At 34.9% G+C, this 12,841-nt stretch overlaps 1 protein-coding gene across 1 annotated transcript in view; it reads right to left on the bottom strand.

The window, feature by feature from the left end:
- Positions 1–1,148: 1,148 nt before the first annotated feature.
- GCSH (glycine cleavage system protein H) overlaps positions 1,149–12,841 on the bottom strand; it is a 13,107-nt gene continuing 1,414 nt past the window's right edge. Inside the window, exons 2-6 of the mRNA XM_015587658.2 lie at positions 12,733–12,836; positions 9,832–9,911; positions 8,553–8,616; positions 2,644–2,775; positions 1,149–1,776 (exon numbers count right to left, since the gene is read on the bottom strand). Of these exons, the coding sequence (XP_015443144.1) occupies positions 1,679–1,776; positions 2,644–2,775; positions 8,553–8,616; positions 9,832–9,911; positions 12,733–12,836 (478 nt within the window). The 3' untranslated portion in view covers positions 1,149–1,678. The remainder of the gene's footprint in view (positions 1,777–2,643; positions 2,776–8,552; positions 8,617–9,831; positions 9,912–12,732; positions 12,837–12,841) is intronic.

Below are 12,841 nucleotides of genomic sequence, written 5' to 3'. Positions count from 1 at the left end.
TTCTTCCCCCTCCATGATTCCCATTTAAATATTCTGTATCGTAACATTTGCTAAGGAACTGATTAAGAGTGGACTAGGAAATGTGAAAATCCTAACCGTGACTTCCCAGCTTTTTAACAATTTCTTATCCTATCATCTTTCTTATCTGTGAAATAGCAGTAGCTACGGATATGTCCTATATAGCTCTGGCTATTAAGATCAAAGAGGGCAATATATGAGAGTACCTTCAAAACAAGAGTAAATCTAAGTAATTATTACTCATCTATTTAGAAAGCAGATAGTCTAATTAATTAACCTGAATAATAATTACACAGAGAGACAATCATCCAGGATAACTTGGACATTTTTTTTTATTATTATTTTTTTAATCAATTACAGTTGATACTTTCTTGATTAAAGTGCATAGATACAGTTCAGCAGTAAGAGCCATTTGGCCCAGTGTTGGGAATAGTTCCTTCTGCTCAGGAGCAAGATTTGTATGTTACTTACCTAATTCTTCTAGGTTCTCATATTTGCTGTTTATTCACTATCAGAAGGTGGTAGTGTCTGAATACTTTCCTTTTCCTGTAGTAAGTGGGAAAATGATAGTGTCTTGTCTGCTCTTGCTGTGTATGCATATATATTTATGTGTATATATAACATACCCCTCAAAATATCAGCATACTACAGTTGGCTTAATCAAAATACCATCTGGTACTCTAAATATGCTTAAACTATAAAGCATATTCACTGTATAAGTCAGTGTCCGAGCTCATAAAATTTCACCTCTATTCCCATTACTTAAGTGGAAACTTGAATGTGGTTTAACTGTCTTAAGGATGCCGTGTGCTATACTGATCAAACTTTCACCTTTCCATGTTTTTCTTCTTCTCTATCCCAACTTAGCATGAGAGAAAAACGTCAGTAGTTTTTTTTCATATTAAAGATGACCAAAAAAGTAATTATTATTAGGCAATTAAATTTTTACTTAAGAAAAACCAGACTTGTAACTAAAAAGAAACATTTTCTTAGAACTTTTCATTATTATGGCTTAGAGTTCCTTAATAAAAAAAACAAAAACAAAAAAACTTTCCATAAGTTAATATTTGCATCTTCACAAATACTAGCAGTTACTAAATGAAATTTTAACAGCAAAACAAAAAACATGATTAATGAAGTTGAATGTTTTATTATTAAACTTTTCCTGCAAAGCTGTTGCTTCACTGTATAAAAATAGCACCAGCAAATGCAGTATATTGCAAAATGAAGACAGTATTGTTCAGTCATATGACTCTGTAACAACAAACAACTTCTCTCCACTGCCAGTTATTTCCAATGGAAAGATCATTAAGTAATTTGATCCAAATCCAAGTTACAATATTATATAAGGCTTAAGATAACGTTATCCTTGACTTACATAATTTTTGTAACTAGATTTTACCACAAATAATTTCAGGAATTCTGGATATTTATAACTGTAGTCTAGCCTAAAAATCTTGGGTGTTGTGAAAAAGATGCATATTATGTTTATTTGCAGTCATTAGAAAGTTAAGGGGTATTTTCTCCCGGTAGCATTGTTGTTGTTTCTTTTTCCACTGATAATTGCTAAAAGTTGCAATTTTAAATCTTCTATCCACCACTAAGACTATACTAGATTAAGTTGTTTCATACTACTTTATTTAGGAGGGGGGTTCCATTTTCAGTTCTCAATAGATTTTATGTATTTCTCATATGCTTCTTCACTCATTAGTTCATCTAGTTCTGAAGGGTTACTCAGTGTCATCTTGATCAGCCAACCTGCAACCAAAAAAAAGTTATCTTATATTCCAAATAACCTTTTTAGAGTAAAAGTCAAATATATTCAAAATGTAAAATAAATTCTCTTAGTGCCTCAAAATTAAAGTAGTATTCTTTACCTAAATGACTCATTATTTATTCAAAAACTTTAAATTTTAACCTTAAGAATTAAATTAATATTTTTGCATATCACAACTGAAGAGGTTACGGCTAGAATAGATTTTACCATGATGGATTAAGAACTCTTAGGTTGTAATAAGCATGAACAAATAACATTGAAGACTACATCGGGATCCACATATACAAGAGAAACATCAACACTAACTACTGATGTGAAGGACATTAGAAAACAGTAGTAGAGTTAGAAGGGCTGGAGACAGACAACAGAGAACTACAACCTAATCCTAATTTTGCCATTTATTGGATGTGTGACCTTAACAGATTAATCCTTTGGGGCCTCGATTCATCTACAAAATGGAGGAAATGGCTCTGAGCCTACCTCATTGAGTTACTTAAAGATGAAAATGTGAGAAAAATGAAAATTAGTGAAATAAGTATTATTCTGTTTACCTACATCACACAATATAGATGCTTTATGTTTGAAGAGGTAAATACTTTGCAAGTGTTTACAATGAGTCTACAACTATGATTCTAAGAACCCTGTAAATAAGGCAATGCTTTTATCAACAGAGATCTCAAACCTTAGATAGTCAGCTAATCTCTTTTCCTTTTTTAAAGCAGAACATCTCTGTTTAGTACCAAGAAGTGCAAAAACATGAAGTCACAGTCAGCTAAATCTTTATCTTTAAACTCTAGATTAAATGTTAACTGAAGCAATAATCCTTTGAAAAAGTTCTAACAACTCACCATCATCATAACAAGATTTGTTGACAAGTCCTGGATTTTCTGCAAGGGCTTCATTAATTTCAGTTACTTCTCCTGACAGAGGAGAATAGAGTTCACTAGCAGCTTTCACACTTTCCAAAGCACCAAACTCATCTAAATTGAGAAAATGAAAGAAAATATTAAGTCAAAGTTAATGACCTGAAAATACAAAATATGAAAAGCGGTCACCTCTAATACAGTCGTCATAAAAAAATTCTAAATATCTTTAAATAAAATCATAGATTTTGTTATAAAGGTACAAATATCCTCAATAGAGTAGACCTGTCTGTACTGGACAGAGTGAACAAATGGTGATGCATCTTAATACCAGATGTGCTTGAGTTTAGTGAAACTCAACCTTCTTTCAATTTACCGTAGCTCAAAAAAAAAAAAAAGAAAAGAAAAAAGAACAAAGAAAATTTAGAAGATTCCAGTACCGGTGACGTACCTCAGGCCAACCTTCCTACAGATAATAATTATAAGCCCTGAACAAAACACACAAAAGAAAACAATTATATGAAGGTTCTACAGAGTGACCAAAAAGAGGAGTCAATCCTTGAAAAAAGGGACCCAAACTGGGTGAGATCTTCACTTATACAATTTGTAGCCTGGTAACAATGCCCCCATCCAAAGAGCACAATGTAACTAGAACACAAGTAGAATACCAGTCTTGTTTGAGGGGTCAGAGGATGGTGTGTGTGGCTGCCAAGGTGGCTAGAAAATGAGGGTTAAAATCCTAGAAAGGAAAGGGCCACGGTGAAGAGAAAAAGTAGTCAATAGATCACCAATGACCCACAGACCCACCTGAATTACCAGAGAATCTTAAATTAATTAACTATTATAAACATTGAAAGACTTTTTAAAAAGATCATCATAAGGAGTGAACATATGGGGGAAGAGTTGCAAAGAAATTTTAAAATAGACATTCTAAGAACTGAAAAGTGTAATATCTAAAATAAAAAAATTCTCTGGATGGAATTAATGGCAGTAGAGACAGTAGAAGTAAGGTCAGTGATGAGAAGGAAGATCATCTATAACCAATCTAAAGAACAGAGTTAAAAAAAAAAAAAGGCTGAAAAATTAACAGAGCCTTAGTTACCCATAGGACAATATCAAGTGATTTGAACTGAATGATAATGAGAGTTCAGTATACCAAAATATTTGGGATATAGCTAAAATGGTGCCTAGAAGGAAATATCTTCAGCTTTTTTTTTTTTTTTTCCTTAAAAAAGGACATCTTAAAATCAATGACCTGGGTTCTAAAGACACTAGAAAATGAACAAAGCAGTCAGTTTATGGAATGGAGGAAAAACTTGGAAGAAGGAATGACAGCACTGCTGATTTTTAAAAATAATTTTTAGCCTGAGGAGAGGCACTTATCTGTGCCATCTGGGGCACTGAAAATTCTGAAAGAAAATTTCAGTCTTACTCACTTAAAGGACAAGAAGACAAGAATCTGGGACCACTGCATATACTGGAAAGTAAAGTGAGAAATCCTGAGGAGAAGAGAGACTAAAAGGAAGAGCCCCCAATTCTGTGTATAAACTATCCAAGTCTCTGCATGATCCCTGAACCATGCATACACAAGGCTGACTCCAAGTATCCTGGCTAAGGCTAAAAGAATGAAAAACTAAGATTTTAACTGCCACCCACCACAAGGGAAACAGCATTTTACAATATGTAAAAAAGCAAATCTAAGTTGAAGAAAACAAGATATGAGCATAACTAATAAAATGAAAAATAGAGAAAACAATAAAAATTTAGTTGTTTCAAAAGATTAATGAAATTGATAAATAGCTAACAAGTCTAATCAGGGGAGGGGGGAAGAAGAATACACAAATTACCACAAATATGAAGGAATAAGAAAGGGTTCCTATGGATGTAAAAGGATAATAAAAATGAGCATCTTTATGCCAAATCTGACAACACAAAATGGAAAAAATTCCTCAAACACAACAAAACAAACAAGAAAAGATATGAACAACCTTATCTCTATTAAAAAATTAAATCTATCAAAAAACCTTCCCATAAAGAAAGCTCCTGGCTCAGATTTCACTGGTTAATTCTATCAAACGTTTAATGGAGAAATAATATTACTCTTCTATATTTTCAGCAAAAGAGGTGGGAACATTCCCAAATTATTCTATGAGGCCAATATAACATATTTAAAAATTTGACAAAGGCATTATAAGAACAATCTCTCTCATGAACATAATGTGTAAATTAAATAGCAAATCTAACCCAGCAGTATTTTTAAAAAGATAATTTTTGCATCATGACTACCGCGAATGCAAGGTTGATTGAACATTCAAAAATAAATAAATCATTTTCGTCACATTAACAGAATAAAGAAAACCCCTACAATCATGTCAATAGATGGAGAAAATGAATCTGACAAAATTCAACATCCACGAATGATAATTCTCAGTTAACTAGATATAGACAGGAACCTCTTCATCTGAAAAGGGGCATCTGCGAAAAACTCCACCGCTATACATCATGCCTAATGATGAAATGTTAAATACTTTTTCCTAAGATCAATTCTCACTTCTATTCAACATTATATTGAGGGCCCTGGCCAGTGCAATAAGGCAAAGAAAAGAAAGATAATGCGTTAAGATTGAAAGGAAGAAAGAAAACTCTTTACAAATTATTGTTTACATGGAAGAGACAAAGGGATCTACACAACTATTAGGATCAGTGAATTTAATATACCCTAAACACAAAAAAGCTAAAACTGTATGAAGTTTCAAGAACAAAACATAGAGAATATCTTTCCAAACTTGGTATAGGTCAGAGTTGCTCAAACTTTCTCCATTCATAGTGCCTTTAGTGTCTCAGAAACTATGGTGATCCCTACACCAAAACAAATACCTAACAGTTCAGTTTATTAAGAGGTTACTTACTAGTAGCTGTTTGAAAAACTAACACATAAATTGAAAGAAAAATGTGTTTGTTGCCTAAAGTTCTTCATCAGGGAATCAGATTGAATACCAGCCATTGCCTTATTTGATGTTCCACACTGATTTTCACATGCAGAATTTGCTTCAAAGGTATATTAACCAAAGTAATATAGTGAGATCTATTGTTGAGACTTGTTAACTCCAGTGAGCTACGAGTTTTATGTGGTATCCCAAAATGTTGAAAATTTAAAATATACCACAGCACCCCATAGAACAGGTGTATATAGTTTGGGAACATGGAGATAGACAAAAGATTTCTTAGAGAAGATACAATGTTCTATATATAATTAAAACATTAATAACCTGAATTTGTTAAAAATTAAAAGCTACTCATCAAAAAAACACAGCTAAGAAAATGAAAAGACAAAACCACAAACTATGACAAAATATTCACTATATATATATGTATATATACATATGTATATATATACACACACATATATGTATATATACATATATACATATATATGTATATATACATATATATATCTCTGAAAAAGGATTTGTATCCAGACTATATATAAAGAATGCCTAAAAAATCAGTGGTAAAAAAGACAACTCAAAAAATCTAGTAAAAGCCTTGATTAGAGACTTCACAGAAAAAGATGAGTAGCAAAAAGTACATAGAAGTGAAATGCAAACCTAAACCACAATGAGATCTGTAGCACCTGGAACTCTCATACTGTCAGTGAGTATATAAAATGGTACAACCACTTTGGAAAACTTGGCAGTTTCTTATAAAGTTAAACATGTAACTATCTACACTATGACTCAGAAATTCCACACCTATGTATACTTACCCAAGGGAAAGGAAGACATACATTCATAAAAGACATACAAAAGTTTATAGTAGGTTTATTCAAAATAGTCCCAAACTAGCAATAACACAAAATCCGTCAATAGGAAAAAGGATAAAAATGTGTTATATTCATATAGTAGGACACTATTCAATAATAACATGAAATACTGATCACTCAACATGAATGAATCTCAAAATCATGACATTGGACAAAAGAAGCCAGACATAATACATAGTGTGATTCCTTTTAAATGAAGTTAAAGAATAGCTCTGTGCCCTTGGACAACTTGCTAAACCTCTCTGCATCTTATTTTCTTGAACCATAAAATAAAGTGATAATACCTACCCACAGGGTTGTGTGGGGACTTAAAGGAGATAACACTTGAATTGCGCTCCCCAGCTCCCAGAATATTCAAATAGGGGCAGAAATCAGCGAAGACGTTGTCTATTGGGAAGGGTTTTGATTGAGAAGGTTTACACAGTATTTAAGTTTGTCAGAACTCACTGGATTATACACACTAAAGATCCATGAATTTTCAATGTATCAACTTAAAAAACACCTTGAACAAAAAGTTTAACCCATTTCCCATTTGCCCCAAGAATACTCGCCAGTGGCACTCGCAGCTGCAGCGTTTACCCCAAGAGAACTCGCAGATTAGTCTTAACCTTACCCCCAAAGTTTGCCACAAAATATCTTGCTTTTATTATTATTTTCGCATTGCTCTAGTATATCGGTAATCTTTGGAAAAAATGACATCATCCTATTTATCGCATTCTTTTTTTAGTAGCGGTATTTCTAGTTACGAAATATAGTAAATTCTCTGTTGCCGAAAATGTCATCCTAGAAATTTTTTTTTCTACACATGATGTTAAATGAACGCTGGCGACGAAATGCACTTTTTTTTCCCCTAAACAGTAAATGGGTTAAAGATATTTATTAGTTTAGGGATATTACTCAACATATTTATATTAATAGAATTTTTTTAAGCACAAAAAGTTTCATGCTACTCACTGTAAAGAGATGTTTGGAAACCTATGATCTGCTTGAGAGTAGCAGAGTAGGTACACAGTAAATAAAACAATGTGATAAAAGAAAACAAGAACTATGCTTTGATGTACAGGAAAAAGAAAAATGGACAAAGATTATCAATCACAACAAGGGTTTTATTATGACATCAGAAAGTTTCTAGGAAGACCTTCAAAAAGAGGGATGTGAATACAATAGCCAATACTGTCAAAGATACTTAGAAAATAATTAAATTCTGTAGGGCCATCTTTATATGTTAAGGAACCTATGACCAATATGTGGTACTACTGGCTCACATTTATCAAGCACTAATCTTATGACAGACACTATGCTAAATTTCATTTAATCCCTACAACTCTATGAGGTAGGTACTATTATTGTTATCCTGACTTAGAGACGTGATCTAGATTAAGCATTTTCCCCCAGATCACACAGCTGATACGTTGTGGGGCCTGGATTGAAAACCAGATTCTGACCCCTTCAAGCCCAGTTTCTTTCCTGATATTCTTTTCTGCTTCCAAAGAAAAGCAGATTTTGCTTTTTAAACTTAATAGACATCAGCTATATTACTACATCAATGTGAGTATGTGGAGTGGGGAGCGAGGGTACTGAGAGCCATTTCCCTCTACTTCTTACCTTCCATTATAATGGCTAAAAATGCTCATTATTCTCTTGGCCATCATCCCTTACAGTTAGGGGTGGCAATAACCCAGACCCAGCCAAAGAGATACAAGAGACAAAAAAAGAGAACCTGTCCTTCTCTTCTTGCTTTTGGATACTGTCATTTGAGAATGTGATGCTTTAAGATTTGCTGTCATTCTGTGACCTCTCACAAACTGAGGCAGAAAAAGTACCAAAAGAGGTCGTGTCTTTGATGGCCTTCACTGAGCCACTCAGCCAATCCTATATTCATTCACCTATGTCCAGACTGCTGTGTAAGATATAAATCCCTATTGTTTATTCTACTTTTGAGTTTTCTGTTACTTGAGTAAAAAGGACTCTAATTGATCCTGGGTGTAAACAAGTTATTATTCAAGGTAAAGATCAGGTAAAGAAAATTCATGGCATGAATCATGACATACCAAGATAAGAAAACACTCACCTTGTTTGTTCAATTTTGTCCCAACTTCAGGCAAACTACAGTAAACAACATCTCCCAAAGCTTCCTAAAAACAAAAATACAAACCTCTAAGAAATCAAATTAAACCTCTTAATAAACAGGAACAAGCTAAACACCAAATCCTCTATAATTCAGGCAGTAGTATATATTTTACACTTGATGTGCCACAGTTTCAGGACTAGCAAAAAACAGGACACTAGTTGAATTTCCCATAAGCAGTAGTGACACCCTTTACAAACCACATATCCCCCAAAAGATTATCCTCTAAAAACAAATATACTTTGTGCTTTTTTACCTCTGCAGTTTTACTTAGGCCATGATTTCTCCTACTGCATTTGCTGAATTCTTACCTATTGATTCTGCAAATCACAGTCCTCATACCTTGTACTCCATAAATACCTCAACTCCAATGAGAAGTGATCTCTCCATTAGGTGAGTGGATTACCATCCCTTATACTACTCAGGTTATCAATCATGTAATGTTTTCTATGTTATTTTCCATGTAGGTAATTACCCTCATAGATAAACTCCAGGAGGTGAGGACAACACATACAATATTTCACAAAGTGCCCTATACTGGGGTTCAGTAGATACATAGATATGCCATTGAAGATATAGTCATGGACTCTCAATACCTGACATTCCAACATTTCTGAAGAATAATACAGTATGTACTTCCATCGGTTAACATCCCTTTTCCCCTCCTGTCCCACCCCAGTTGAAAATCACTGACCTATGCTGTTACTTGGCTTCTCGTTTTCTTTTACACATATCTCAAATCTGGGATCATTAAGAATAGGAGAATTAATATAGAAAAAGACAGGCTAAATAAAAAGTTTACTTCTCCATGTCCCCCGGTCATGTATATATCACTGATAGAAAAAGACAGGCTAAATAAAAAGTTTACTTCTTCTCCATGTCCCCCGGTCATGTATATATCACTCTACCACAAGATATTGTCAACACTCTATCCCTTTTGCTTGCTCTTTTCTCACTGCTTAACTGCTCCAATATGAAACAGACATCTTTCTTGAATAAGGTTTGTTTCCTACTTTTAATTTTAAATGTTAACCTTTCAATAGCTCATAAAACACTACATACTACCCTAATTATGTTTTACTTGTTTCACCTATGATTGATGTTTTTCTAAGGGCCTTTAAAGGGCCCAAAGTACTAAAGGCAGAATAAACAAATTGAAAAAATAGAGACAATCCAATTTAGGTGAGAGCAGACTTTTAACTATCTCAAGACAATCCAGTACCTGTGCAAAATTGCTGATTCCCACTGTTCCAATACCATTTTCTGTCGTTATCCATTCATGTTTCTCTGTGAATTTGCGCACTAAAATAGAAGACCAATATTGCAGAAAAAGCAGTAGCATCACTTCTTAAAAAGCACTTTTCACATCAATGTTGTCAAAGGCAAAACATTCCCGATATTTGTGTTTGACTTACTGATGTTGCCTCTCAATAGTACACTGCCCGGAAAAAAACATCATGTGAAAAGACGGCACATCTTAACAGTAGTATGTATCAGATAGACAAAGATAGCTTGATATGAACGCCTTGTGCATCTTCTAGATATTTGATTATTTGCTCTAACATTACTTAGTCTAAATCACACAAAAAATTTGAGGACATTTCAAATGTATACTTATCTACTATTGGTCTGTCTTGCAGAAAAAGTCTGTCCCTCTGAAGATAGACTTGGAGTGATAAGGTTTGGAGAAGAGCACAAAGATTGCTCATAAACAATTTAGCCTAAAAAACAGTAACATGCTTCTTTAGGTAAATGACCTAAGAGGGCTTCAGTGCAACTTGGCTATAAAGTGGAATCTTACAGGATAAAATTGTCCTGGAACAATTATAACTTAAGTAAGTTTTTAAAATTCTACTTTAATGGAATTCGAGCCAACTCTGGAATAAACAGGCTACCATCATTTAAAGAAGCAAACTATAAGATCAGAACTTAACAGTCACCTCAGAGCTAAGCCATTAACTGGTAGAAAGTCAAGCTCTCCTGAACATTCTTTGGACAGGTTAGACCTTGGCTTTATGACCTTCTTCTCTTCAAAGACATGGTCGAACTATTCAAGGATTCCTGAAAGAAAGACTGACCAAAGTTCAAGAGATGGGAAAATATTATTTAAGATTTAATGTTAAAAGTACTTGCTTTAACAGTGTATTATAATTGCTTTGCTGTCCTTGGGAGTAAAAATTGCAGATTTTCTTCGAAAGCAAAAAAAAGATTGGCTTTAAGGAATAAGTAAAATTTTAAAAAGCATGTGCTCTCTTCTTAAATATTACATTTTAAAGTGAAGTATTTTTCCAAAAATAATGCATCAGAATTTAATAGGAAAATGGTTCATTAATTCCAATACTGTTTTGAAATAAGCCTTGTTGGTTCACTCTGCCCCCTTATCGAAAGATAATTGTACTTAAAACAGCATTAAACTGCTTTGATTACACAGCTCTGACATGCAACAGGGTATAGCTTATTACTTTCTTTTCCCCTAATCATTAAAAAACTTCAATTTCATACTCTTCCGTAGAAGAAATTGCAAAATGTCACCAAATGTCACAAAGGAATTTGCTTTGCTTCATTCCACTTCAAATAAGTGAATGCTTAAAGTCAGTCTTATCTTTCCATAAAAAAGATTAAGGTTTGTCCTTTGTGTTCTGACTGCAACATTGTTTGCCTTTTCTTGACTGTTGCATATCTCACCTTAGAAGCTTCTTCCTGACAGAAGCCTTGTCTAGCCTTCCAAGTCTGGGTTCCTGGGTCATCCAGCATGCTCTCACAGCACTCTGCACCACTCTCCTCCCACCCTGACTCCCAAACACACTAACAGAACTGCGCATGCTACAGATATAACCAGTTTGTCAGTTTCCCCTAGGAAGTAGACATTAAGTACAAAGCAAGCAAGAGCGGAGTTTATCATATTTGTATTCCCAGTTCTAAACACAGTGCTTAACATACAGTAAGCACTTAAAAGCTGATGTAATTTTTAAAAGTAATGAGATTCTGAGCAAAATAGCTAGTATATGTAATTTGGCTACAACACTCAATTCTGTCATTCTCTTAAAACTCTAGAACTGGCATTTTAACTCTAATATACCTTTTAAAGTAAGAGTTGGGGAACTATAAGACTTCTCTGAGACTATTATCCTGATTTTGGCCTTACTATCTTGCCTAATTGTAAAGATAATCTTTGGAATAATATTGCTCTCATTCAATTTAGCAACTGAGCACCACAAGTTTACGGGATGAGGCAACATTACTAAGCTAATACACCTATGTCCTCTTGACTTCAAAATCCATTAAGTCTTTTTACTAGACCATGATATTTAGGCTAAAGACAATGATTAGTACAGTTTTCCTTTAACCTTTAGCCCAACAGGAAAAAAGTGGACAGGAGATAAGGTAAATAATTACTTTCTTACTGAGCCTTGAAAACAGCTTTTGGCCTCAGAAAATTAAGCATTTTGAATAACCTATAAAAAGTATGCATTTTCCTTCTTTCAGTCATTAGACAAAATATATTAATATTGGTCTTTTTTTGCTGTTTGATTCTATACAGTAATATTTAATAACAAAACATTTGTCAGGTGCTTCATTGCAGCTCCAACACACATCCATGACTCAACAGACTTTAGCAGAACATCTTCTTTAAGACTGTATCTCACTGTTTTTAGGAAATAGCTGAGTCTTCAAAGTTTTGCTCACTTTGGCTGTAAAAATTTAGATCCAGTGCTTTAATTTCACTTCAGGTTCTCAGGGATGGTCCGTGGAGCAAACTAAGGCCTATTATTTGTCTCCATTTTTAGGGTCCATGATGCCCACAAATGCGAACTAACCTGAGGTCACGAAGGAGCTTAGCGACGCGAGCGGGGTTCTACAGCAAGCGGCTGACGCTCCCGCCAGAACGAGCCAGGACTAGGCGACCACGCGTGTGCTCCAGGCCTCCTACTCCTGCTCCCTAACCCGCAGGACAAAGGCTGCGGTGTTGTCTCTGCCATTTAGAGGAGCAGTAGTCGCCTTGCTTGAACCGGGGCGATTCGCAGAAGGAACTTAAGGTAAAGATCGAGGCGCGGAGGGAGGTGTCTCAGCTCCCCACACTCCGAGGCGGCCCAACTCGCCCCACGTGCCCGCCTGTGCTTACCCGAGAGCAGATTGGGGCCGGTGCGCAGCGTCCGGATGGCGCCCGCCCTCAGGCCCCAGAACCGCGGTGCGCAGGGCGCGGCGGGCGCCGAGGCGGCGCGCAGGCTACA

Source organism: Pteropus alecto, unplaced genomic scaffold (genome assembly GCF_000325575.1).
Source record: "Pteropus alecto unplaced genomic scaffold, ASM32557v1 scaffold42, whole genome shotgun sequence".
NCBI classification, from domain to species: Eukaryota; Metazoa; Chordata; class Mammalia; order Chiroptera; family Pteropodidae; genus Pteropus; species Pteropus alecto.
The sequence above is the reverse complement of the archived record's forward strand: the minus strand, read 5'-3'. Positions and strand labels throughout refer to the sequence as shown.